A 26,263-nucleotide genomic window follows, 5' to 3' on the forward strand; every position below is an offset into this window, starting at 1 on the left:
CATCCAAACTGAGGGCAACTTGTCGTGACAAATAGTATTACTGCCGAGACTATATATAGGAATTTAAACATTACCAGCGAGTTGTCTATATTAAAAAGCTCGTAAGATCAGTACCGTATGGATTTAAAAGTTTGGAATATCATTGTGGCTCGGTGTGTGGTGACCTTTCGTTTCGCATATGCTGTAAATGTCGTTTTTTGAGCAAAGACCTCAAGTCGAAAACCTCGCTGTGAAAGAACCCCACCACCCTCCAAATCTCGCCAACGGGAATCCACCACCGTAACCATGCATAGGCTGTTCATCAACGCGTCTTCAATCATAGGTGATATACCTAGACAGTCCTAACAGAAAATATCACGTCCTCAAACCAGTCACGTGTACTCCAGACCAGAAGCATGGCGAACCAAAAGCCCCTATCCCACGACGCAGTGATGGAGGCGGATAACCCGGCCATACAGGCGGTGGACTTCCATCACCCATACACACCCTATTCCATCCAAGAAGAGTTCATGCAAACCGTCTATTCCGTCCTCGAGCGCGGCGACTCCAGCGTCGGGATCCTCGAATCCCCAACAGGGACGGGGAAATCGCTATCCCTTATTTGTGCCTCGCTGACGTGGTTGAGGGAATATAAGCGCCGATGCTTTGAGGAGGGGATGAAGATGGAGGTTGCTGACGAGGATGAGCCGGAGTGGGTTATCGAGGCGGCTAAGGCGCGGAAGAGGAAGGAATTGTTAAGACATCGGGAGGAGATGGAGAAGAGACTTGAGAATGCGAGGAAGAAGGAGGCGGCGATGAAGAAGAGGATGTTAGCGGAAACTAAAGGCGGGAAGAGGAGGAGAGTTGAAGAGGGCGGTCTGGGAGTGGAGAAACAGGACGATGAGGAACAATTCGCGCTTGATGACTATGAGAGTGATAGGGAAGCGGACGGTGCTTCGAAGTCGGGAAGTGCGACGGGTGGGCTGTCGGCGGAGACGCTGGCGTTGATGGATAAACTGGGTGTGGGTTATGGGAAGGCGAGGGAGGAAGAGGAGGAGGAAGTTGAGGAGGAGATTAAGATCTTTTACTGCTCGAGGACGCATTCTCAGCTCACGCAGTTTATCAACGAGTTACGCCGTGTTAAGATACCACCTGCTCTTCAGCCGGAACCTGCGCCTGTTAAGCCACTGCTGGAAGAGGAGTTTAAGCATTTGACTTTGGGATCAAGGAAGAACCTGTGTATCAACCCTTCAGTTAACAAGCTTCGATCTGCGACGGCGATTAATGAGCGGTGTATGGAATTACAGCAGTCTGGCACAGCGGCAGATAAGAAATGTGGCTTTCTTCCCAACCAACAGAACCAGCCTCTCGTCAACGACTTCCGCGATCACGCACTGGCAACGATACGAGATATCGAAGAACTAGGCGACCTCGGGAAGGAGCTGAAGATATGTCCCTACTACGCCTCACGATCCGCCATCAAACCCGCTGAGATCGTGACACTACCCTATCCCTTACTCCTGCAAAAGAGCGCACGAGAAGCGCTAGGCGTGAGCGTCAAAGGCCACGTTGTGGTCGTAGACGAGGCGCACAATCTCATGGATGCCATCGCCGGTATCTACGGGATCACAGTTTCACTAAGCCAGTTGAAACGATCTCGAGCGCAGATCGGACAGTACCTGCAGCGGTTTAGGAATAAACTCAAGGGCAAGAATAGGGTGTATGTCGCGCAGGTTGTGAGGTTGATTGATTCGCTGGCGCAGTTTTTGGATGGGAAGGCTGGGCAGAAGGGGGAGATGGTGGTGGAGCCGAGTGAGCTGTTGGCGGGGAGGGGGGTGGATCAGATTGATCTCTATAAGCTGATGAGGTACTTGCAGGATTCTAAGCTGGCGAGGAAGGTTGAGGGGTATATCATTTTTGCGGAGGGTGCTGCGGATGCTGGAAACGCAGCTGGGAAGGCGAGAAAGCCAGATGGGGCATCCGAAGCAGCAACACCAACGCTGCAACATATCCAGTCTCTGCTAGTAGCGCTCACAAACCCATCTAAGGAGGGAAGACTCTTCTACGCCAAAGATCCCGAAACCTCCGACATCCTCCTCAAATACATGCTCCTCGACCCAACACACCACTTCCAAGAGATCGTCTCCGAAGCCCGAGCTGTCATCCTTGCAGGCGGAACTATGTCCCCCATGGCGGACTACACGTCTCATTTACTATCCTATTTACCAGCTGAGCGAATCACGACTCTCAGCTGTGGGCACGTCATCCCCAAGGAGAATCTGCTTGCTTGGACGTTATCAAAAGGGCCCACGGGGAAACCATTCGAGTTTACATTCAGCAAACGCGCGGGCCGCGAGGGGGAGGAGATGATAGATGAACTCGGCCGTGCCGTGCTGAATATCTGCACCATCGTCCCTGACGGCATCGTCGTCTTCTTCCCCAGCTACTCCTACCTCGACACCGTTATCAAGCGATGGGAGGTTATTCTTGAACCCGGCAGGCCTAGCATCTGGGAGAGGTTGGGGAAGAGGAAATCGCTGTTTAGGGAGGCTAAAGATGCGAAGGTTGGAGCGGAAGATGTGCTCACGGAATATGCTAAGGCTATTGATGGGAATCAAGGCGGGCTGCTTCTCAGTGTTGTGGGAGGGAAAATGAGCGAGGGGATTAATTTCAGCGATCGTCTCGGTCGCTGTGTTATCATCGTCGGGTTACCCTTCCCCAACATAATGAGCGGGGAATGGAAAGCAAAGATGTCCTATATCGAAACCGCCACAATCGAACGTCTAGAAGCCACTTCCGAAGGCACTCCATCCAGTCGCCAAGCTGCAGGGAAGGCAGAAGCGAGGGAGTTTTACGAGAATGCATGTATGAGGGCTGTTAATCAGAGTGTGGGCAGGGCGATTAGGCATAAGAATGATTTTGCGTCTATTATCATGGTGGATGGGCGGTTTGGGAAGGAGGGGATTAGGAGGAAGTTGCCGGGGTGGATTAGGGATGGGTTGGTGGAGGGGTGCGAGGGGAAGGGGTTTGGGGAGTTGATGGGTGGGCTGGGGACTTTTTTTAGGAGTAAGAAGGTGACCTCTTAGTGAAATGTATCTGTGATATGTATGCAAATACAATTTTCTATATCAGTATAGCTTCTGATGGCTCTCAAAGGGGTCGGTCACGTGATCGCGAAATTGTCCTGGATTCTAGAATTGGTGGTCTCCAATGGAACTCGCAGATTTATTTGACATCGATTTCATATACTGAGTTCCAATAGATCATTATATAATACATTTCAATTGCGGTTCAGTAGCGCCTTCAAATAATTGTCAAATTACTATATTGGGCATGTCGTCGTCACTCACTATCGCTCCTATCCGCGTTAGGGTTTTCAGCCCTGACCGATAAGCGAACGCGCTAGCAATTGTGAAGTCAAGCAAATTGAAGATTGTGTACAGAGAATTGAAGGTCATCGACAAATTTACGGCACTCGACATCCCCGACAATGCCTACCCATCTTTCGAAGACCCGCAAACAGTACGTCTGAACCAGATCTCTACCGAATCTATATCATCGGCATCAATGCAAAACTTGAGCGATGATGCGCCCCTCAGCGAAAGCTCGAGGGTGAGCGCCGGGGCGAAGCTTTAGCCTCGTTAGAATTTTGTCGTACACTGTACTGACATTTTCATAGCCGCGGTCATGTCTCCGCCGGTAAGGGACGTGTAGGAAAGCACCGCAAGCATCCAGGTGGTCGTGGTCTCGCTGGTGGTCAGCACCACCACCGTACCAACATGGACAAGTACCATCCTGGTTACTTCGGAAAGGTCGGTATGCGTTACTTCCACAAGCAACAGAACCACTTCTGGAAGCCTGTTGTCAACCTCGACAAGGTATGTATACCCTCTGATATTTTGCCCCGCGACAAAAAGTCTTTCAGCCGTGTCGTGGTGGGAGGGAATGGTGGCTAATTGACTCGCAGCTCTGGTCGCTCGTCCCCGCTGAGAAGCGTGAGGAGTACCTCCAGTCCAAGAACACCGACACCGTCCCCGTCATCGACCTCCTCCCCCTCGGATACTCCAAGGTCCTCGGAAAGGGTCGCCTGCCAAACATCCCAATTGTCGTCCGCGCCAGATGGGTCTCGAAGCTCGCTGAGAAGAAGATCACCGAGGCCGGTGGTGTCGTTGAGTTGGTCGCATAAATGGGTTTATGATTCAGGGTTGTTATTCTAGTCGGTATCTCATGGCATGAAAGGATTGGCATGGCTACGGCTATCGGAGTTCGATCAATGATATCAAAACACATCACGAACAATTTTTGCCCTTATGTTTATGTGACCGCAATTTTGTCTGGTGCTGTGAGAACTCTTTGAAAATTTGCGGCTTGAAGATCCTTCATTCTCGAACATGTTAAAACTCAAAACGTTCTTTTGTATGTGATTGTTTTATTACAGTATTTCTATAATCGTGGTATCTCTAGCTGCTGAGCAACGTCTTAAACGCCCGGAATAATCCATAATGAAGCCTATCCCTATGCAATGCCCCTTAAATGCCGTCCGTCCCCAACTCCCCCAAAACATTCGCCGCTAATCATATCATATTTATCTCGTCCTCATCCTCGTCCTCCGTAGCTGCATCTTTCTCCCTCAAAAAAGGATGCTCCAGCGCTTCCGCTGCACTAATCCGCTTGTTTGGATCCAAATCAAAGCAGCGTTCCAAGAATCGTATCGCTAGTTTCTCCTCATCGCTCAAGGAGACATCCTTCCCATTAGCATCGTTTTCCGTCCTGCACGTGCTCCACAGAATAATCTTCTCGAGACTAAATCCTTGCTGTCCGACTGTTGGGATGTTGGTCTCGAAGACAGTTCCGTGTAGCAGCGCCCCTTGCTTCATACGTTTTGAGCCGAAGATTGTTGCAATCTCAATCATGGCCTCAACGTCGTCTGCTGAGTTGAAAAAGGGAAAGCGTCGTGACAGGATAGTCAGGAGAATGACACCCACGGACCAGATGTCGATTTTGGTTGTTTGTGCCGTGCATTTAAAGAGAACCTCTGGCGCACGGAAACCACGGGTTCCAGCGCGGTTCGCTCGACGTGAAGGGCGAGTGTCTTGTTTGGGATAGCCAGCTGCAGGCCCATTGGCCGCCGCGACGCTGTTATTGATATGCCGCCGACGATCCATGGAATGTTGTTGGCATAGACAAGGCTTGCTATCCGTGCCTTCGCGCTCAGCAAGGCCGAAATCGACGAGCACACCGTGCCGCCTTGACGGCTCGTAAAGGAAGTTTGTGGGTTTGATGTCACGGTGTAGAATGCCCTGCTTGTGGACTGCGGCGAGGGCAACGAAGAGGGAGCGGAAGTAGATACGCATATCTGGGATGGTCATCTTCCGGAAATACTCTCGGAAGTCTGAGTGCTTGAAGTAGGGGAGGACGGCCACCACTTGGTCGGTGTGGCGGTAGGCGGATATGAGTGGGCAGACGGATAGACAACCACGGAGATCGTTCAGGAGATCCAGCTCGTTGAGAATGCGGGACGGACTGCTGGTAACATAGATTTGCTTGATAGCAACAAACTTTGGCTTTCGGCGGGTAGGTTCAACAGAGCCTCTTTTTAAGTCTGGCGCAGCCCATTTGGCATTCTTCTCGATCTCCTTTTGTTCCAAATCCCAGCTGTTTTCAAACATGTCATAATTCAGATCCTCTGCCTTATAAACCGTAGAAAAGGTCCCTGCATATCGTTAGAATCCAATCCGACAACAGTTCAAAATATAAGAAAACCAACCTTCTCCAATTCGATTTATGAGCCTGAATCGATCTTTAATGCCTTTGAACGTTGCCACGAATTTGTCCATGTCCTCTTGAACTGCGGGGTCAACTTCCTCTTCACTCTCCTCGGACCACTCGGAGTACGCATCCGTCTCCTCCAATTCGGCTTGCTGGGCCCATACCATCTCTTCGTCCTCTATCATTTGGTCATGGGTCTCCTCGTCTGCGGAGTCGTCAATCTCTGGGTCTTCGTCGTTTATGTCAAATTGGACAGGTCGTGCATAGTCTTTCACCACGCTCATGGCGTCCTGTGAAGTCCAATTGCTCAGAACCAGTATTGTTTATTGCAATTACCCTGGTCCTATATTAGGAGCCACAACAGTACAAATTTGCCTTAAGAATTAACGAAATTCGAATCTTCGAGGCGCTTCGAGGGCGGTTCGCGACGGAGAACGCGCTCTTATCAACAGTTGACTAGACTCGATTAGGAACGAAAATCAACAATCGCGACCACCCATCGTCCACGGTGATTATCATAAACAATCTCACCCGTCACAACAAGTTAGCAACGACAGACGACAGCTGCTTTGTTTGAAGCTGACGAACGTTTGGCTGTAAGGCATATTTGCCGCACACTTGGAATTTTTCGCAATCATGGACAATATCGACTTCGACATCAACGATGCGCTCAAGCATTACATGAGCGACCCCACGAACATACCCACCCCAGAAGCCGATTCGAACCTCACCGACTGCGAAAACGACCCCGAAGCCTTTACGAACTCGTTGATAAACAGTATCTTGAATCCGATTGTGGACTCTGTGGCGGAGAACCCAGATGCTATCACGAGAAGCTCTTCGTTCGACTCTTTGCAGTTCCTTCTAAAGTGTGCCCCAACTTCCATTACTGCTTCAGACCCCCACATCTCCTCCAAAAGCCCAAGTCCTAAACTCTTCCTGCTTTCTAGATCAACGTCCATCCTCCCGCCACATGCCTTGGGCAAAGTCCTGGACCTCGTCGTCTCGGGCTTGTCCGCCGAAGCCGATATAATCAGCAATGATCTCGAGTCGGACGAGCAGGATATTATCGCACACCACAAACAGCTTCTAGAAATCTTCGGATTTCTGTTACAATGGACGTTGGCAGCTGTTGAAACGAAGGCGGCGGAGAAACCTACAACAACACCAGCATCAAGAGGCAGAGGCAAGGCCGCCAAGCCAAAGGCCTCAGCAAAGGACGCCAACTGGGACTCGTCGGCGCAACTACAGGTTGCACTCGAAGTCATGTGCAAGGTGCTGAAGCTCAAGCTCTCGAAGATTTTCCTTACTACATCTGAACGAGATACATTTATCGGCTTACTTACAAGGCCCGCATACTTGGTTCTGGAGAGCGAGCAACGTGTTAAGAGCACAGCAATCCGCATGCATGTTTTCAAGGTTCTGTGTATTGCAGTGAAGCATCATGGGCACGCCTATGCTGCCCAGATCTCCATTGTGCAGAATCTAACATATTTCGAGCATCTATCGGAGCCTATGGCAGAATTCCTACATATCCTTGCTGAGCAGTATGACTATCCCCAACTGGCAGATGAGGTTCTCAGGGAACTTAGCAACAAGGAGTTCAACAGCAATGATACTAAAGGGCCGAAGTCGGTATCTACGTTCATGGTCAAGTTCTCTGAGCTGGCACCAAGGGTGGTTATCAAACAGATGACCATGATTGCAAAGCAGCTTGATAGCGAATCTTATACCCTACGCTGTGCTGTTATCGAAGTGTGCGGGAACATGGTTGCAGATTTAAGTAAGCAGGAAGAGCGTGGAGAGAACCACAAATCGCAGCTGAACGCCTTCTTCGACGTGCTCGAAGAGCGCTTTCTCGACATCAACCCCTATTCCAGGTGCAGAACAATCCAAGTTTATATCAAGCTCTGCGATCTCGAGCAGAAGTTCCCAAAACGCAGGCAAAAGGCGGCTGAGCTAGCCGCTCGAAGTCTCGAAGACAAGAGCAGCAATGTCCGCAGAAATGCAATCAAACTCCTTGGGGCGTTAATCAAAACACATCCTTTCAGCGTCATGCATGGCGGGGAGCTCAATTACCAGGATTGGAACGCCCGTTTAGACGCTGTGGATGCGCAATTGAATGCGTTAAGGCCTCCTCCGGAGACCCCTGGGTTGGTGGACAAGACTGCTGCGACTGTTGACGAAGCACTTCTTGATGAAGCGACGCAAATGGAGACCGACTCGCCTCAAAAGCCTATGACTGATAGCCAGAAAATTGCGGCTGTTCAGAAAGCGCAAGAGGAAGCAGCAACTTCCGAAGCAATCGGCAAGTTGACACTCACAAGAAGATACTATGTCGAAGCGTTGAAGTTCATTGAAGTTTTGCACGGAGCAACAACAACAATTTGTCAATTACTTGGCTCTAAGAACAAGAGCGAGGTGATAGAGGCGATGGACTACTTCAAAATCGGTGATGCATACAAGATCGAGCAAAACAAGTTGGGCATTCGACGCATGCTCAGACTTATTTGGACAAAGGGAAACAGCGATGAAGGAAAGGGCGTTCAGTCCCACCTAATTGATTGTTACAAAACGTTGTTCTTCGAAGCACCGGACTCCTTCAGCGCAAATGATGCGGCGAATTACATTGCGAGGAATATGATCAGTTTGACATTCGGAGCGACTCCAGCTGAGCTTACGTCGTTGGAGCAGCTTTTAAGCACCATGATGAAAGCGGGCCATGTCTCCGAAACTGTGATTTCGAAGCTTTGGCAGGTGTACGGTGTACAGAAAAAGGAAATCTCAAAGAGCCAACGCCGCGGTGCAATTATTGTGCTAGGTATGCTAGCCACAGCAAGCCCTGATATAGTTGTTGGTGAGCTGGAGACGATGCTTCGAATCGGGTTGGGAGGACTTGGGAGAAGGGATCTTCAGCTTGCTAAATATACGTGTATCGCCCTGCGTCGTATCAGCCCAACAGGGCGTCAATCCCAAGAGTCGGGTTCCAAATTTTCAAAGCTCCCCAACGATCACGCGGTTCTCTCGAAGCTTGCTTCGATAATTGAAGTGGAGTCCGATAGCAAAGAATGGTATGGAGTTGCCGAGCAGGCTATCAGCGCCATCTATGTCCTATCCAAGCACCCAGATACACTGTGCTCGGAGATCTTGCGAAGGAAGACGAAGCATGTTTTCCAGAAGCGTCAAAAGTCTGAGCCGCCTGCGCCCACGCCTGCTGCTGACCCAGATGCCATGGACGTTGATATGATGGACGTTGACGAAGGGACACCACCAACTCCACCACAAGAAGAAGAAGAGCCTAACGAGCCTGGCCAGAAAGGCTCCATTGCATTGTCTCAGTTGCTGTTTATTGTGGGCCATGTTGCTATCAAGCAAATAGTCCACTTAGAGCTTTGTGAATTAGACTTCAAGAGGCGCAAAAATGAAAAGGACAAGGTTAAGCCTGCCGCAACTCCAGCAGAGAAGCAGGCCAAGGAAGACGCCGACGATCTTGACCTGATTGGCGGGACTACAGAGGACGACTTCACGGAAGCTATGGCACACATTAGGGAGCGAGAGCTTCTCTATGGCCCGGACTCTTTGTTAGCCAACTTTGGCCCTCTTGTGGCCGAGATCTGCTCAAACAACACTAGCTACAAAGACCGTAACCTTCAAGCCGCAGCAACGCTTTGCTTAGCAAAGCTCATGTGTGTCAGCTCCGAGTACTGCGAACAGAACCTTCCTCTTCTGATTACGATCCTCGAGCGCTCTAAGGATCCCATTACCCGCTCCAACGTCGTCATTGCCCTCGGAGACATGGCCGTCTGCTTCAACCACCTCATCGACGAGAACACGGACTTCCTATATCGCCGCTTGAATGACAAGGATGCCAGTGTTAAGCGTACATGTTTGATGACTTTGACATTCCTCATCTTGGCTGGCCAAGTGAAGGTCAAGGGTCAACTTGGAGAGATGGCGAAGTGCCTCGAGGATGAGGATAAGAGGATTGCCGATCTCAGTCGGATGTTCTTCACGGAGCTTAGCACCAAGGACAATGCGGTTTATAATCACTTCGTAGATATGTTCAGTTTGCTCTCGGCGGAGAAGGACTTAGAGGAGGACGCCTTGAAGAGGATCATTAAGTTCTTGGCCGGTTTTATTGAGAAGGTAAAGAAACACTCTAGGAATTGGATGTGTGAAGACATTGTGCTAATACTATGCAGGATAAACATGCTAAGCAGCTCGCTGATAAACTGGCGGCTAGGCTGGCGAGATGTGAGAGTGAGAGGCAGTGGAATGATGTCGCATACGCTCTAAGCCTGCTCCAGCACAAGAATGAGGAAATAACGAAGACAGTTGCGGGAGGGTATAGGGTTGTACAGGCGAATGCTTAAAGACATGTAGACTGGTATTATTACGACGGGTTTGGCGTTTGGTCTATAGGCAGTAATGATTACATGACTTGTTCCCAGTCCTTAAACAATACCATGCACAATAACATTTTCAATCATATCTTGAGTTTGTTTGCCAATAATTTGATGGTCTAAAATACAACTATGAGAGACATCCTAGGCCCAAATCTCCAATCTATCATCGTACACTAATATTATACACGTTTCGCCATTAGAGTGGATATGTAAAAAACAAGCATGAAAGTATCACCAATCCCCCATTTAAGCCTCAACGAAGCCCTTGACATTCGCCAGCCATGCCAGGTACTCCTTCTGCTCCTTCATGTCTATGTAATCAGGGGCGAAGAGAGCCAGAGCGGTGTTGATGCCTCTCTCGTCCAGGTATCTCTCCAAAGTAATTTGGAGATCCTCATCAAGGTTGCCGAATGGTGGGCCAACGTAGAGGTCCTGTCTGGTGTGTGCCAGCTCAGCGGTCTTGGCGCGTGCCTGCGCGGCATCCTTGTAGTAGTAGACGTTGTCGATGATGATTTGTCCATCCTGGGCAATGGTCTCGACGGCGAGCGCGCCCTTGTTTGCCTTCTCGATGATAACGTTGATGCGGACTGGGAAGGAGTCTGTGGCCTCGGACTCGCCCTCCTCCTCTGCAAGTTCCTTCTCTTGCTGCTCAATATCCTCCTCATCAGCCATGGCGCGGTCCTCATAGTCGGCTTCGGGGTCGATGGCGTTCAAGTCGGCAACGGAAAAGGAGACGCGGATACTATTACGTTCTTTTAGCACAGTACTTTATCATCAGGGATTGAATTTACTCACGATTCCTCGCCGTATGTCCTCGTCAATACGACTTCCTCCGATCCCTCAACATCTTGGATCTCGAAGGGTCCGTTCTCGAGGTACTCCCTAACGCTTTGCGGGACCTCGCTGTTCTCCTTCATCTCTTGCTCCATCGAAATCTCAGACTCAAGCTTGGCGACGAGCTCATCGTCAACCTCACCTGCCGTTGCCTTGTACATTCTCGATGTAGAGAACGCGGCGGCGGCTTGTGTGCGGATTGGCATCCATGATGACTGAATGGAAATAGGAGCTGCTGAGCGGCGAGCAGCGGAGACTGTGAGCCTGGAGACGGCGCGCGGAGCTGAGCGCGCAATGGCACGAAGAGAAAGCATGATTGGAATGCTGGGATTATGGAATTGGATTATTTTGAGATGAAAGAATGTGATGGTAAATGATGATATCTTCGATCAAGACAGTCGTCAGTCAACAGCAACTTTTTAGAGCTGCGGGAGCTAATCCGTGCCACGCCTAGTGGGGTCTAGCGTAATATCAGACCCGCTGGTAACATTTATCACCAACTGAACAAAATGGAAGCTCAGATACGAAATTGGAAGTCTCAATAATTACAATAAACGATTTCTTGCACTATAAATCCTGGCTAACTATTGTTATCCGTAAAAGAGCCGCTTCACTTTCACAAATGTTGCGGTATTGTCGCCCAACTCCTTCAGATGCACCATATAAACGCCTTCGGATCATTATATCTTCATGTCTGTCCCTTAGGCGGGAAGCTAGATGGCTTCACGGTCCCATTCTTCGCAATTGTAACCCATTTCAGAGTCGGCAGATACGACCAAGTCCCGTCCCATCTATCGAGATATATAGCGTTGTCGGGGATTGTTAGGTCAGGTAGGTCTGTCATAATATCAGTAACAGGTCCACAGGTCTAGGATATTTACTAACAGAAGCCATTCTCCCACTCCTTCTCGTCTTTAGCTATTTTGATCCTCAAAACGTCCTCTCTTGTTGAAGACGGCCGTCCTGGGCGGCGTTGGCTTTTGACTTCGCTGAATTCTTCGTCGTGTTGGTGTACGAATCTACCCGTCGGATTAGTACACATCGTATAAATGCATATAGAGATGCATACTCTTCAATTAGTGGCGTAATTTGTTCCATCGTCAATTCCTTCCCGTCATTCTTGCGCACAGCTTCCTGGAAATAAGCTGCCCGGACAACTAATCATCGTCGTTAGTGTTGACCCGAAAACCACTAAAGCCACAGCACTCACTCAAAGGCTGGTTATCCTTCCTCTTTGCCGTTCCTACTCGTTTGAGCTTCTCGTCTCTGTTACTCGCGCGGCGGAGGCGCATGGAGTCTGCCATGGATTTTTAGTACAGGAGGTAGCTGATGGAAATGTGTGGGGCGCGGACCTCTAGAGTTCTCATGAAGGGCATGGATATCGCCGCCCTTCTTGTTAATCTTCTTCCGGGTCTTTTGGAGTCCTTTCGGCATCTTGAATACGAGGAGAGCGTGGTCGTTATCGTAGATTATCTCGGTCGGCGATGTTAAAAGTTCCCTCATTTTCAACTTTCCTTATCGTTTATCGTAATCTTCTAGTGCCAAAATTGTGGGCGCGGCCCGTTTCCATGCCGACATGGAGCGACGCGACCAGGCGTCTAGACGCGATTTATGACCCTTGAAGCCCTGGATATCGAGGGGTGATAGCCACTGCGACACGACAACCTTCCTTTCAGGACCCAGAGCACCTTCAGCCTTGCACTTCTTCTAGTTGCCATTTATTTGCCCACCAATGCTCATGCTCATGCGGTAGTCGACATTCCACGAGTCCCTGCGTCTCTTCACCACGGCCCTTTGTGACCAATGGGTATCAGCGGTTTGATATACTCCGAGTTGAATACAGAAAGCAAGCTGACAACGTGTAGGGCTACTGCCATTGCTCAAGTCTATACATAAACCATGTAATCTCAAGAAGTTTGCGGGGCAGACGATAGGTGTAGATGCCTATGGATGGCTTCACAGGGGTACAATATCTTGTACCATGGATTTGGTGATGGGGAAGCCAACAAGGAAGTACGTATTTGCGAATATTTGATAAAGACACTTCTAACAAGAACCAGATTTGTTGATTTTGCCATGCACCGGGTACGAATGCTTCAGCATTTTGGCGTCATACCGTTTTTAATCTTCGATGGAGATTACCTCCCCAGCAAGGCGGCTACCGAAGCGGACCGCAATAAAAGACGAGCAGCCAGCAAAACACTTGGACTAGAGCTATTGAATGCAGGAAAAGTCGCACAGGCCAATCTTGAACTCCAGAAAGCAGTTGATGTTACTCCTGAAATGGCCAGGCAGCTCATCGACGAGTTGAATATGGCTGGGGTTCAGTATATTGTCGCACCATACGAAGCAGATGCACAGATGGTATACCTAGAGAGAAAGGGGATTCTTGACGGGATTCTATCCGAAGACTCAGATCTCCTAGTTTTTGGTGCTAAGTGCCTCCTGACAAAACTTGATCAGTACGGAAATTGCATCGAAATCAACCAGGCAGATTTCAGTGCCTGCCGTGATATAAACCTAGCCGGGTGGAGCGAAAAGGAGTTCAGGCAGATGGCAATTTTGAGCGGATGCGACTATCTCTCCAGTATCACGAATATGGGCCTGAAAACGGCCTATCGAATGATACGGAAGCACAAAAATGTTGAGAAAGTCATACGGATGCTACAATTCGATGGCAAATACCATGTGCCAAAGGATTACCTGGACAACTTCTATCAAGCGGAACTAACATTTTTGCACCAACGTGTGTTTTGTCCGATAGCGAATAAAGTTGTGTTCCACACAGAGCCAGAACAACCCATCGATGAAGAAAAGTTGACGTTTATCGGCGCTCCTGTCGAAGCAGAAATAGCTAAGAGAGTCGCAACGGGAGAACTTAACCCAATGACAAAGGAGGTGATTATAACCCGTCAAAGTGTGCCTGCAGCATCTCCAAGAACGCCATGGACGGCAAAGTCACAGCTCCGGGCATCAGTTTCGTCACAAGATTTAAAGAAAGGGGTTAGCATCGATCAATTCTTCAAGCCAAGACGGGTTCCCCTAGCAGAACTTGACATCAACTGTTTCACACCATCCCCCTCTCAGCAGAATGCCCTCCTTCGGAATTCCGGGCCCTGGGAAGCAACACCCGTACCACGACCGCACCTGAGCCGATCTGCAACTCAACCAGAACCACAACTGCCACCTCCAAGGTCGGCGCCTCCTCGTCAGGCTAGCAGAGCGCTATCAGCCAGTTTTCAATCAGAGCCTAGGCCTCATAAGAGGCCAAGGTTATGCTCGGATAGTATTACAGGCGACATTCCAATTGGGGGGCGCAGCCGATTCTTTGAGTCAACGACGGATCTAAGCCCATCGATTGGACGAACCGCTAAGAGCAGAAAATCCGAAAGCGATGTATACATATATTCCGACGATTCCATTGAAGATGTGATGCTTAGTCTCCCTGATTTCGACGGCTTTAAGCATGATTCCGGTAAGAAGATGCAGGTGTTCAAAGAGGACAGCAAAATCAGTGATGAAACCGATCCAACCACCGATTCAACTTTACAAGTTTCGACAACAACAAGCTTCACTTCAATGCCGAGCCTCACCCAGGCAACATCGTTTGCCAGCACCATTGATGATCCACCATCGCCTGTTTCAACTGCCCCAACGGCGACGCCTGTATCTCTCAAATCACGATTTGCGTTTACACCCAAGTCTCAATTTTCGACTCTTTCACGTCGGAGCAGCGATGCTTCTACTTCTCCAACCTCCGCGAAGCCGTCACGCATACCGGTTCCCGTTAAGTCAGAAACACGTAGCGCTTCCACGCCTCTCCAGGCACTAGGTTCAAAAGCCCTGAACCGCACAAATTCCGCTGCTGTATTACCAACGCCACCATACACACCCATATCCACCCCGACTGGATCTCGCAAGATCTCGAGTTTTACTCGCCAACCGAAGCCTAAGCCAGCTGGCCTAGGTGGCTTGCCATTCCCTGAACTCGGAAGGAACATGGTTAGAAAGCAGTCGTCTCTCAAGATCGTCACTGAGCCAGCCGACATTCCTCTTCCTCCTCATGATGAGGAAGAGAGACTTGCTTTAGCATCTCCGCCGAAGGAAAATATGTGCAAGTCATTTGGAAGCGAGGACCTAATAGTCCATGACAGCGAAGAAGAGGAGCTTCTGAGCCCGGTCGAAAGGGTAAACTTAGGGAGGTTCGCTTTCGGCATGAAATAGTGGTGCTTACCAGGCTCAAATTGGTGGCCGAGTGGGTATTGCTACTGAAATGGCGCGACTTTAAAGGCTATATTTGAAGGAGTTTCTGGGAGTAGGAGTTAGGGATTGTTTTGTTGGGGGTCTGGGAATAGCACTATCAAGGTGCTTCCTAGGTTGGAGTTTTATAGCATTCAAGCGATGGGCAGGTCGGGTGCGGAGTTTAGCGTCTAGTTACTTGTTCTATCATCGATAAAGCTCTAAATAGAAGCCATCGAGAATCAATTTACTTCTGTTTTCCTATGCTTATGAGACGTGTTACGAGTGAAAAGTTGTAGACTCAGGCCGTAGCTAGGGACTCAGCCTGTGGCTAGGGGCTGCTCAGACTGTAGCTAGGGGCTGCTCAGACTGTAGCTAGGGGATCTCATATACACGAATGCCTCCCCTAGGAAGCGGACGACGTAGGGGCGCCATATGAGTAAGCGATCATCTCTAAGTCACACTTATAATAAAACATCAGCTACACGTCACATCGCAAATACACTCAACAGTCATTTTATGTAGTTCATAAGATCCATGTTCTCATATCGACCTTACGCCCATCTATCTACCAGCCTTCTCTATGGCTCCCTCCATTGATGCTCCTAAAAAACGCTTCAAAAAAATCCCCATCGCAATCGCACACAAATGTATTTCTGCAGTCTCCCTCCCTCGCCCTCCCTCTCCCATGCTGTGGCAAAAAAATATTCACGAGACCTCTCTCTAGGTCTCGGCAGGCGGGTACTGCTTATGTATGTTCGACATCATAACGTACAAATGAAAAGTGGGATGTGTCTGTCTTGTTGTGGTGTATTTGTGTCTGATTCTGAGTCCGATTGAGTGGATGATGATAAGTTCGTGAATGCTCGCGAGTTGGTACAGAAATGCCAAGGCTAGGCTATGGAAGTATGCACGTAAAAGATGGAGTAGAGCTGCGCTCCAGAGCTGCAGGTCTCATCTCCCCGACCTTGTACGGCGGCTATGCATGCAAATATATTCGAGTGTGGTGTATATGTCCTGGTCGTTCGTGGTCTGTTTGTCTATTTCGACGACGCCAGAGCTGCTGCAAGGGCACTTGGTGCCGGGGTGCTCAGGTCAACAGTGAATTGCCACTCCCCTGAAATACTGGCCGTCAGCAAATGCTTTGGTAATGAACGACCGTAAGCAGCCCAAAGATACCCGTCACACTTGGTGGCACCACTATGCCTAGCAGCATCAAGAAAGCTGCAATATAGAGACAGCGGGGGTGATCAAATAGAAAATAGCTAATCGGTGCCATTATAATCCCCATTGAAAGACCACACACCATTTGCCAAGTTTTCGGCTGTGTCAGCGAGCAAAATGACACGACGCTTGTTGCAATAGGACGTCTTGTCCATGATATCGACCCTTAGGTTGGCATCAGCCAGTTCTGCTACTGGCTTCTCGAACATCTCTGATAAGTTCTCAACTGCCATCTCCAAGTCCTTCTGGTTGTCTTCGAACATCTCGGTTAAGTTGTTGCGAGCAAGGTAGAAGGCGAACGCGTAGGTCCACTTCAAGGTCTGACGACAGGTTTGGAGAGCCTGGGATGCCAAGTTAAGGTATTGGACTTCAATCCAAGAGAGACCGGACGCTGACTGTAGCTGAACCATCTTCTTCTCTGTCTTCGTTGCAATATCCTTATCAAGTTTTGCCGATTGTTCGTGGTTGGCATAACGGTTGTAGTAATGAAGGTATCGCTCGAGCGACACCCTAGACTTAGCCATAGCATCACGCGCATCGGATCCGCTGCCCTCCTCGAATCGATTGCAGTTGTACCAACTCGTTCCGTGTTCTGACCATAAACCCATGCACATCCAGCAGAATTCATGCTTGCACTTTCTGCACGTCATATGGTTGCACCCACCGTTCTTCTCGATCGTCGAGTTACACTTAGGGCACTCCTTCGTGTTGGCGGAGATCCAGTTCGCAGTCTCAGAATCATCGGCGCACTTCTTAAGCCAGCGCTTCACTAGCTCACAAGGAGCTGGCTGATGGTCTGTGAGAATGCATCCGAAGCAAAAGCGATAGCCACAGTCGCAAGCCACTGTAGGTACCACCTTGTCCAGATCACGCTTCTGGATCTTGCATTCGACAGCGTTTACGCAATCTGGAGCAGGGCACCATTTCAGCGCATTCTTGTCCTCGACATAGGTCCGTGTAAGCAATTCGCGGTATCTGTTGTTCAAATCCGATGCCACGAGTAGGTCCATTGACTTCGAATCCATAATCCGCTTGCATCCGTCCTGTGGGCACTGGATATGAGCGGCCTCGCCCTCTTCCTTGATCTTTTGTGCCAAATATTGTCTATAGCAATCGACGCAGTATCTGTGACCACACTTCATAGCAAATGTCAAGAGCCCCGCTTCGTCCTCGCAGCATATATCGCAAACGAAGCCAGGGATGACTTGTAGTGTAGGCGGTCCCTCGGTGCTAGGACCTAGCCCAGCCTCCTCCAGGACCTTCTTCGGTCTATCCATATAGTCCTCAATCAACCTCTCCTTGTTCCATCGAAAGTGTCGTAATATGATTGCCGCATCCTCCTTCTTTAAGTCGAGAATCATATTAACCTCATCGATTAACTCATCCTGCTGCTTCTGTATATCATCCGGATGGTAAACTTTATATGTAACTTCGAACGGTCTCCTCTTCTCTCTTGTAGACTCCTTCTGCGAGATTTCTAAATCAGGCTCCGGCTCATCGAATCCGAAATCTGTGCCGCACAACTACGTCAGCCTCGTTTCTTCAGCAAACCATCCAACGTCAACGTCAACAACTCACCATCTCCCGACTCATTGTCCGACTCATCCTGCAGAATATCATCCTCGCTCGACATCCCAGACATATATTCGTCCGAGTCCGCCATGCTTGTCGTAGTCGCCGCTGGTGAAAGGGCGGAAGCAATCCTCTTGCTGGGTGGTAAACTATATGAGATCGAGGACGATAACGCTTCCGCCGCTTTTCGCTTTCTCGTCAGGGGTGAAATGGTGAAGTTTTGGTCGGGGGAAGTGCGTGGTTCGGTGGTCCAAAGTGGCAACCAAGTCCATCAACGACTAAGCAGGCTCCCGGATCGTTCCAACAGAGAGGGGTCTGATTGGTGCACGTGAGGATGACTCAGTACCGGCGCTGTGCACGAGAAAGCTGTTGAAGGGAGCAAGTGAGTCCTTGGTGAGGCTTATAATTGTATGATCTTTGAAAGTTGACGTGGTTCACTGCAGACGTGGCGGCTCTTGTTCGTATCAGCCTTGAATTCAACGGAGTGACGCCCAAGGCTTTATCGGCGATCCCCCGTCAACTGCAATCGGACCCTACTACTACTCTACCACGTGATTACGTGTCACGAGTTATCAACAATGAGGCGGGGCAGGGGCCGATCTTGGCATCGTCATGTCATTCTGCCTGAGGTACCCTAGTGTCTTCCACAACGATCCAGATAAGGGACCATGCTACATGCGTACGTACGCAGATACGGATTAATACTAAAATAAAATTGAAGCTGATGGAATCCCCCCTTAATTTGATTTCTGAGAACTGGCTTATTAAAAAGGCCGCAATGATAATTACAATCCCAACTGATTAAGAACCTTAATTGTATTCCTAGTTACTGTAAACTCTCTTAAAGCAACAATGAGCTCGCTCTACCTAATTATTCCCAGACTCCATCGCTTCTTCATTCTCTTCTCGAATCTCTCCTCGTACATCGTCTCGAACCTCGTCTCGCACTTCCTCTCGAACTTCTTCTCGAGACTTCGTAATGTCCATAACGAACTTGATGAACCGGTCACCGTAGGGAACTGGTGGTATCGGGGATATTTGTTGCTTATCATGAGAAAGTCCTTTCCAGAAATTTTCAAGTCTCTTGACGGTTCCATACTGCATTTATTAGCCACATAGTCAAGACATATTGGTAGTAAGTAACTTACGTGAGTGAGCAAATCAATGATGCCCAGATAATATATCTCCTCCCCAGGGGTATTATCCTCATGTGTGGCCCTAAAGCCCCCATCGTCGCTGTAGAACGTAAAGTCTCGTTTACTTGTGTTCTCTTCCATCTGATCTGGCATTCTGGTGGATGATTCGCCCATAGGAATGGGCTTTTCGTGTTTGATGATCTTTCGCAACTCATGCGCCTTTCTAGCAGTCTCCAATTTCGAGGGCGTTCTCGTCAAGATAGGGTTTGAAGGTAGAATATCGTCCGGCGATGTGTCTCCTCCAGGCTGGAACACCCTGAGCGTCTTATCTCGAAGATTCTCTTGGTTGCCTTTCCCCAAGTCATGTATGCCCACAAGCATCGAATAGTCCATAATTTTGAGCTTCTGCAGGAGATGTACATCCTGCTCCATCTGTTCCAAAAAGGTGTTCTTCTTTTCTGGTCCGAATTCGAGATGGTAGTTCCTCCTGAGCCAGTTGAGGTCCTTCAGGGTTGCTCTTGGGTTGTTGACAACATTCTCTTCCTTGTAGTCTCGCCCGATAGTGGAGCCTTTCAAATCAAACGTTTGATGGATGTCCCTATGCGGTGGGAATAGGTTGTTCATGACGACAAAGTGGATTTTACCTCCGTATGGCACCTTCACTCTATGCAAGCCGTAGAATTGCGACAAGAGGGTGTTGGGATTCTGCACGACATGCTGGTAATAGTCCTTGAGAATTTTGCGAAGGAGTTTGTGTTCGGCATGGTGTATAGTTTTGATGATGTACTTGTAATCTCGAGAGAAATAGAAGAAGCTGCCACTTTTGCCGGGCGATCCGAGTTCTGACAAGATGTACTTGCTTGTCAACGACATGAGATAGTCGGCAGGGTCAATTTTGAAAGTGGCTCGTAGGCGTCGGAATATCCATGGTGCATAATCCTTGAATTTGAAATCATACTTTGCCGACGGGGTTAACTCATTGCCAGTTCTAGTTTCGGTCAGCTTTCATCCAGATATATAATGCACCAGATAGCTTAGACTTACATGTCAAAGGAAAACTTGTGGCGTGCAGTAAAGTCAGCCTCCGTTAGGTCCCTATCCAACTTCGCGTTCGTCCTTGACACAGTAAATCGGATGCCAGTCAACATATTGTATGCTGTGACCCAATTTACATGGTTCTGATCAACCTTCGTCCCCACAACCACCCTATCCTCGTCTTCTTCATCTCTTCGCTTCCGCTTACTCGCTCTCTTCTGTCGTATTGCTTCTGCCCACCTGAGGGCATCTTCGTCTTGCGCTATATCTTCATGGGGTATATTGGAATGAATGCTTTGGGTATTGCGTCTATTGATGCTGAGAGAACCTCGGCGCATGTTGGACGTCGCGGCTACAGGAGAGAATCGACCAGTCGCCAGGGCGGTTCCATCGTCTGTAGATGCACGTGGCGGTCCAATCTTCGGTACTCGCTGTTTAAGCTGGGGCGGACCAGCAGCGTTCTGTGATGAACCCGACGGTCCACCGATGGGGGTCCTAGGATTGTAATCGGGGGAGAGTCGATGTATAGAAGGATTCTGCTGAGCATTCTGAGTTGTCGGAGGTGAGTCGAGGTGTTTCATGTTTCCAACCAAAGAACTGGAATAAGTGAGGGGCCCAGTGCTTTGCGGATTATAGGATGAGGGAGGAGGGGGCAGTCTCTTATAGCTCTCGTTGTATCCATTTGCAGCTTGCGATTCGTTGACTTCGGGTACAGTCAATTGTGGCTGTATTGGATATCCATTTGCGATGCCATACGAGTTCCTCTCTGTCGACAGAGACTTCGATGATCGATTATGTGGCTCCGGGCTCTTTCTTCCATTTTCAGGTATACCGGCCATGCCGCCGTTGATAGATAGAGCGCCAGTGTTGCGAACCAATCGATCCTCCCAACTATTCCTCGCCGACCTCCCATTTGGCACTGCGTTCAGCCCCGTATCGGTGAACATCCCGCCGTTATCCGGGGGGGTGATCTCGTCGTTCATGGAATTGAGGGAGTCGGTAGGAGTTCTAGGCGGTGTCGTCTCATAGTTCGCATGGACAATCGGCTGTTGCAGTGGCCAATTCTTCAGGGCCGCATTCTCCTGCGATTGACGGGTGTCGTTGAGGGTTTGGAAGAAGGGGTCATCCAGTGTCCTGTTATTCAACTCATCGGAGTGGAATGATGGCATCTCGTTTGCACCGAATGGGGCTTGCAACGAGGCCAATCGAGGATCAAGAGTGTGTCGCTGCCGGGTTTGACCACGGGTTGGCACGTAGGGCGATGGCTGTGGCCCTACAGTTGCCACCTGCCGTCCCCTTTGTGGCTCGTCAGCTGAGGGTAGAGAAGTCTTCAATCGATTGTCCCCCTCTCGTCCCTCGATATAACAATGCGTGGTCGTGATAACTTGAGGGTTATGAGGTTGTTGTCACCGCTGAGACCTTCGAACAAGTCATCTAGCGTCGGTTGCGCGGGAACCTTGGCAAAACACAGCCGCCCTTCGTTACTTCTGTCCTGACGATCGTTTCCGCAGATAGATGCACAAGGACGCGTATCGTTCGGTCGTGTGTCTCGATAAACTTTGCTTTGGCTCGATTATTTGAAAGAAGATAATTGTTGAGGGAAGCAAAGAAGCTACGGTTGTATTTGGTATATTAATATCTACCAATTCCGTCCGGAAATTGAATGTCGTATTGGCATGGTTCAGCCCGTTCCTCAGCCACACCACACGACTTGGCTAAGGGACCAACACATTGTTAGAACAGCCGTGCGCAAGGTACTCGAAATAACTCAATATATTGCAACGGCGCATAGAAATCCACATCCTCCAGCAAAGGAGATCCAGTCACTCAAAGCACTAATGCGTGGATTGCATCCCGATAAACGCATAGTCTTTTACTTAATTAATGCTTTGCTTGTTTGTTGCTGTTCTTTACACCACCCCTTACGACATACGACATCCCCCTGTACATTTGTTTCCATGTGATCCCCTTGCTTACGCCAGGACGCTACAATGCGACAAATATGTTGATTCACGCAATTAATACTTAAGCTTAGGCTCTTTAAACTTGGTGTGATTATCATGTTGGTATATATGTTATATTGATGCCCTGTTTGATAGCTAGTTATTATGGTTTATTAAAGTTGTGATTTTATACGTAAAACTGTATTATTTATAATATATTCCCATGGAATTTAATCGAATTCGCATTTGTTATACATAAACACCAGTTTGCTTTCAAATACTCACTTAACACCACATTAGGATCGAAGTATAATAAACTACATAAACATTTCATTTATATTCTTATTTATATATAGAGTTTACGGCACCACTACAGAGATTTCAATGATTGATAATGGCGATACAGCACGTGTGTCATTAACATCAACATCACAAGTATCCAAAGAAGAAAGTCATTTTAAAACAGAATAATTAAAACTGATCAATAATCATCATTGCATCTGGTATAAGTACAAGCCATCCAGTAATAGCATCATCATCCCAGCCCACCACCTCGCGCCAAAATTATAACCAGTAAGCCCCCTATTGTCATAACCCTCAGAAATCCGGCAGTGCAGGATACAGAAAAATCCTCAAACACAACCATTACCCATACAAGGTCGGGGAATCCCTAGCTACAATAACGCGAATAAACATGATCCTCCGTGCTTCCCTGGAGTTGCCCAACCCACACCTCATATCCCATGAGTATGATAGCAGAAAACCCCATACAAAGCATATCCCAACCGAGTAAGTCCCGAATAATCAGACACAAGCGATATTAATCACCCTGCCGCGCTGAAACTCCCCAAACGCCACGAAGTCATTGATAGAAAGAGCCGTTAAAACATGAACAAGTGTTCAAGTTCAAGCAGCGGCCTTCTTGACAGCAGGCTTCTTGGGCGCTGCCTTCTTGGCGACGGGGGTCTTCGCGGTGGTCTTGGTTACGCGGCCGGACTTGGTCTTGCCGAGGACAGTTGGCTTCTCAACGACGGCTGGGATATCCTTCTTAGGAGCGGCCTTCTTGGCAGCTGGCTTCTTGGGTGCGGCCTTCTTTGGTGCAGCGGCCTTTGGCTTAGCAGCAGTCTTCTTGGTGGCAGCGGCCTTTGGCTTGGCGGCAGTCTTTGGGGCAGCAGCCTTCTTGGTGGTGGTGGTGGCCTTCTTGGCTGGTGCGGCGGCCTTCTTTGCGGCTGGCTTAGCAGCAGGCTTTGGCTCCTTCTTGGCAAGCTTGGTTCCGCCAGACGATCCTGAAGACATGTTAGTTAAGTTGATCGAGGGAAGTATTAAGTAGACGGGGGTTAGGTAAATAGGCCAAAGTAATTACGCATGTCACTAAGTAACAATGTGATATCACGTGGCGGATGGGGAGGCGGGAATAGGACGCGACATCAATAGTGGCAAATTTCGATAAAACTTACCCTTTGGCTGGTTGAACTCTCCCTTCTCGACACCCGACTTCAACGCCTTGTTGAAGAGCGAGTCGAACATCTTGTCGGTGGCATTGATGTTGTTGTTGGCCTTGACGTACTTCTTCAGGGCAACACGGCTAAAGGAAGGAGCGTTAGCAATCGTTCTCACGTACGCGACGGTAATGCCATAAACAAAACATGACGCGCAAAAATCAAAGAAGGCAAAACTAACCTGCTACCATTTCTCTCCTTAAGCTGTATTGAATAGACGCGTCAGCAGATATTCGAGGCATGGTTGGTGTTGTGGTTTCATCGGTCGCAATGCGACTCGACGTCAACAAGCGAGAACGCGCGGACGCGATGCGCCAGATAACTTACGTTGATGATGGCATCCTTAATCATATCCTAAAAACGTAGGGCGTCAGTATAAGTAATTGAAGAATGCAATATGATACTGCGATTATAAAATAATGTTGTGGTTGGGGAATAGATATAACATACCTGGTATGAGTGACCAGCGGAAGTGGACTTCTTCGCGGCACCAGCTTCGGTCTTCTTTGGAGGCATGTTGATGATGGTATGAACGTTAGTTTATAAGTATTGAGTGTAGTAAAGGATTATCTTAAGATCCAAAGGAACTTTTGATCGTAATTGTCGGTATAATTGTGGATGTGCGGGGTTGGTTGTGTACGGGTTTCGAAAAGTTCTCAACATGGAAGTGGGCAGGGCGGCAATTTATATGTTCTCCCTCGCGAAAGTCTATCAACAGCAGATTCACAGATCACCTCGACGGATGTATCGCGCTAACCCGTTTTAGGCCAAGAATTAGTACCCTTCAAGGCAAAACAACATCAATATCAGCCAATCAGAGACGAACACAGCCTTCCGCCGCTACCAGATCACGCGGTAACTCCAACCAAGACCAACTCTGGTGGTTCAATCCTCGACGTCCCCTCCTCAATTGCGCTCACCCGCTCTCACCCACCACAGTCGGCTTTGGCATCGCCCACATTTTGGCAATTGTTGCGGAGGGGAGAGAATCATCGTCAGATCGTGAATGCCGTTTTAGAGACTCCGTGAATGTGTTGTGCGAAGCCTGTATCTTTCCCAGAGCGATTCCCATTGATACGCTTCTTCTAAGCCGCGATATGATAAAATGTGATAACTCCACGAGGCTGTGGTGGGGTTTTGGCAGTCTGTCCAGCTCCACGACGTCGAACAGTTCAACGCTCAACGTCCAGTAGACGACCCAGTGATTCGATTTTCATTGTATACTGCATTATAACCTTTTCTTGAGGTCTTGCGATCGATTTAGACGAGTTTTTATGATGTCTTCGCTTTACGTGGTTGCGTTATCACAAAAGGGAATCTATGGTCGAAAATGAAGCAATTGTTGAAGCTTCGAGATCTCCCTTCCATTCGGGCGCATTCACACCACCAACCACACAACCATCCGATAAGACTCAAAAACCATCGCAAATGACCAGTGAGTGTCTATTTCATACATTCCCGTTAAAAAATGAACATATATTCTCCATAGGTGCCGTCTACACTGCAGACAAAGTCTCGCTGTCTTTGATCGTGTCGCGATGTGGCCTCGTCTGGTGGCCGATAGACAACTCTCCATGTCCCACCACCAAACCTTCTCTATTCATTACAAAAAGTAAGGAATACTATTCCATTACCAGTCATAGCTATTTCAAGTGAATTTTGGCATATTCTAGGAGGGCTAAGACTTCTTCTATTCCATTCACTACAGTTGATGTTTCTTCGGTCGCACGACTACATCGTGATTCGCGTCACTCATACCATCAACAGAATCTGCACATTCTGTTCAGAGACTTCAAAACAAACTACAGTTTGATAGTGTCTGCTGAATGAATACATTTTAAAGGATGTATCTACTTGATATGCAGTTATGGCCCCCTCTCCTTTTATTTTAGTTGGAAGTCGGTGTTCGTCGTCATCTCTCATGTCACCAATACAATGTCGACGAAGGCGATGAAGATGACGACGCCTTTGAACTCTAGACACACTCGATGCCATTCCAATTGTTCCCTTCTGTCTTGCAATTGCTTATATCATCAAATCTACCACCATAAGATATAAACACGATGCTTCTTGTCACAATGTCGACGAGATATGTCAAGGAGACAACTTCGTTGGCAACGATCTATCCTACCGACTGGTATCCTCAACCCCCAACATTTCAATATCTCCAGGAAGGCTCTGATTCTATTACTAACTTATTGAAAAGTTCGCAATACAGGTATTATTTCCTCGGTTTGATGACTGGGATAGTGAGGCGCCTGCAATTAGGCAGAAGACTTCCAGGAGTAACTTCCAGGAGTAACTCCAGAGTAACACCCAAACCATGCCTCAGCCTGGCTCTTCCCTCTCACGCTCTCAAGACGGAGACGCGACATCTCTACATTCATTTGTATTTATGCCATACGTAAAACCCATCACAATCCCATTGAAAAAAGCAATCATGACACAAATCCTTCTAATTGTTTGTGCGCGGCGGGAAGCTCGGAAAACCACATTACTTGGCACTGCGCCTCACAACAAGTTGTATCCATCATCCATCAACAGATTCATAAAAAAATGTCATCCATTTAGCAATATGCCTAATATGCAATATGCTGATATGAAGCCTAAAACCTTCCTTCTTAAAG

The 26,263-nt window shown here is 48.6% G+C and overlaps 11 protein-coding genes across 11 annotated transcripts; 5 read left to right on the plus strand and 6 right to left on the minus strand.

The window, feature by feature from the left end:
• Positions 1 to 225: 225 nt before the first annotated feature.
• Positions 226 to 3,065, plus strand: CHL1 (syntenic; the record flags this gene model as incomplete). Its single annotated transcript, XM_018275670.2, has 1 exon — positions 226 to 3,065. The coding sequence occupies exon 1, from the start codon at positions 396 to 398 to the stop codon at positions 3,063 to 3,065; it is 2,670 nt and encodes an 889-aa protein (XP_018128480.1). The 5' UTR covers positions 226 to 395.
• A 365-nt stretch (positions 3,066 to 3,430) lies between these two features.
• Positions 3,431 to 4,277, plus strand: RPL28 (ribosomal 60S subunit protein L28). Its single transcript, XM_059463767.1, has 3 exons — positions 3,431 to 3,501; positions 3,659 to 3,857; positions 3,947 to 4,277. Exons 1-3 carry the CDS (start codon positions 3,470 to 3,472, stop codon positions 4,163 to 4,165), a joined length of 450 nt encoding a protein of 149 aa, XP_059319522.1. The 5' UTR covers positions 3,431 to 3,469; the 3' UTR covers positions 4,166 to 4,277.
• Positions 4,278 to 4,402: 125 nt separating this feature from the next.
• On the minus strand, positions 4,403 to 6,152 carry VE01_06219 (uncharacterized protein). The gene is made up of 2 exons (XM_018275672.2): positions 5,747 to 6,152; positions 4,403 to 5,692 (listed from the first exon to the last, which is right to left on the minus strand). Exons 1-2 carry the CDS (start codon positions 6,030 to 6,032, stop codon positions 4,554 to 4,556), a joined length of 1,425 nt encoding a protein of 474 aa, XP_018128439.1. The 5' UTR covers positions 6,033 to 6,152; the 3' UTR covers positions 4,403 to 4,553.
• Positions 6,153 to 6,243: 91 nt separating this feature from the next.
• Positions 6,244 to 10,235, plus strand: YCS4 (Condensin complex subunit). The gene is made up of 3 exons (XM_059463768.1): positions 6,244 to 6,617; positions 6,699 to 9,894; positions 9,951 to 10,235. The coding sequence occupies exons 1-3, from the start codon at positions 6,385 to 6,387 to the stop codon at positions 10,119 to 10,121; spliced, it is 3,600 nt and encodes a 1,199-aa protein (XP_059319518.1). The 5' UTR covers positions 6,244 to 6,384; the 3' UTR covers positions 10,122 to 10,235.
• A 16-nt stretch (positions 10,236 to 10,251) lies between these two features.
• Positions 10,252 to 11,393, minus strand: MAM33 (Mitochondrial acidic protein mam33). Its single transcript, XM_018275674.2, has 2 exons — positions 10,950 to 11,393; positions 10,252 to 10,896 (listed from the first exon to the last, which is right to left on the minus strand). The coding sequence occupies exons 1-2, from the start codon at positions 11,300 to 11,302 to the stop codon at positions 10,401 to 10,403; spliced, it is 849 nt and encodes a 282-aa protein (XP_018128425.1). The 5' UTR covers positions 11,303 to 11,393; the 3' UTR covers positions 10,252 to 10,400.
• A 132-nt stretch (positions 11,394 to 11,525) lies between these two features.
• VE01_06222 (uncharacterized protein) lies at positions 11,526 to 12,466 on the minus strand. Its single transcript, XM_018275675.2, has 5 exons — positions 12,341 to 12,466; positions 12,199 to 12,285; positions 12,058 to 12,145; positions 11,874 to 12,007; positions 11,526 to 11,825 (listed from the first exon to the last, which is right to left on the minus strand). The coding sequence occupies exons 1-5, from the start codon at positions 12,420 to 12,422 to the stop codon at positions 11,677 to 11,679; spliced, it is 540 nt and encodes a 179-aa protein (XP_018128424.1). The 5' UTR covers positions 12,423 to 12,466; the 3' UTR covers positions 11,526 to 11,676.
• An 81-nt stretch (positions 12,467 to 12,547) lies between these two features.
• Positions 12,548 to 15,463, plus strand: EXO1 (Rad2 nuclease). The gene is made up of 3 exons (XM_018275676.2): positions 12,548 to 12,804; positions 12,854 to 13,001; positions 13,049 to 15,463. The coding sequence occupies exons 1-3, from the start codon at positions 12,792 to 12,794 to the stop codon at positions 15,210 to 15,212; spliced, it is 2,325 nt and encodes a 774-aa protein (XP_018128423.2). The 5' UTR covers positions 12,548 to 12,791; the 3' UTR covers positions 15,213 to 15,463.
• A 268-nt stretch (positions 15,464 to 15,731) lies between these two features.
• Positions 15,732 to 18,508, minus strand: VE01_06224 (uncharacterized protein). Its single transcript, XM_018275677.2, has 2 exons — positions 18,030 to 18,508; positions 15,732 to 17,961 (listed from the first exon to the last, which is right to left on the minus strand). The coding sequence occupies exons 1-2, from the start codon at positions 18,112 to 18,114 to the stop codon at positions 16,493 to 16,495; spliced, it is 1,554 nt and encodes a 517-aa protein (XP_018128428.1). The 5' UTR covers positions 18,115 to 18,508; the 3' UTR covers positions 15,732 to 16,492.
• A 123-nt stretch (positions 18,509 to 18,631) lies between these two features.
• MSS4 (Phosphatidylinositol-4-phosphate 5-kinase) lies at positions 18,632 to 21,811 on the minus strand. The gene is made up of 3 exons (XM_018275678.2): positions 20,204 to 21,811; positions 19,172 to 20,147; positions 18,632 to 19,121 (listed from the first exon to the last, which is right to left on the minus strand). The coding sequence occupies exons 1-3, from the start codon at positions 21,361 to 21,363 to the stop codon at positions 18,891 to 18,893; spliced, it is 2,367 nt and encodes a 788-aa protein (XP_018128427.1). The 5' UTR covers positions 21,364 to 21,811; the 3' UTR covers positions 18,632 to 18,890.
• Positions 21,812 to 22,596: 785 nt separating this feature from the next.
• On the minus strand, positions 22,597 to 24,279 carry VE01_06226 (uncharacterized protein). The gene is made up of 5 exons (XM_018275679.2): positions 24,087 to 24,279; positions 23,964 to 23,990; positions 23,818 to 23,840; positions 23,595 to 23,722; positions 22,597 to 23,423 (listed from the first exon to the last, which is right to left on the minus strand). Exons 1-5 carry the CDS (start codon positions 24,150 to 24,152, stop codon positions 23,044 to 23,046), a joined length of 624 nt encoding a protein of 207 aa, XP_018128457.1. The 5' UTR covers positions 24,153 to 24,279; the 3' UTR covers positions 22,597 to 23,043.
• A 1,147-nt stretch (positions 24,280 to 25,426) lies between these two features.
• VE01_10803 (uncharacterized protein) lies at positions 25,427 to 26,176 on the plus strand. Its single transcript, XM_059464254.1, has 2 exons — positions 25,427 to 25,773; positions 25,843 to 26,176. Exons 1-2 carry the CDS (start codon positions 25,700 to 25,702, stop codon positions 26,042 to 26,044), a joined length of 276 nt encoding a protein of 91 aa, XP_059320237.1. The 5' UTR covers positions 25,427 to 25,699; the 3' UTR covers positions 26,045 to 26,176.
• Positions 26,177 to 26,263: the final 87 nt, after the last annotated feature.

The sequence above is a fragment of the Pseudogymnoascus verrucosus genome (genome assembly GCF_001662655.1).
Source record: "Pseudogymnoascus verrucosus strain UAMH 10579 unplaced genomic scaffold scaffold_36, whole genome shotgun sequence".
Lineage (NCBI taxonomy): Eukaryota > Fungi > Ascomycota > Leotiomycetes > Thelebolales > Thelebolaceae > Pseudogymnoascus > Pseudogymnoascus verrucosus.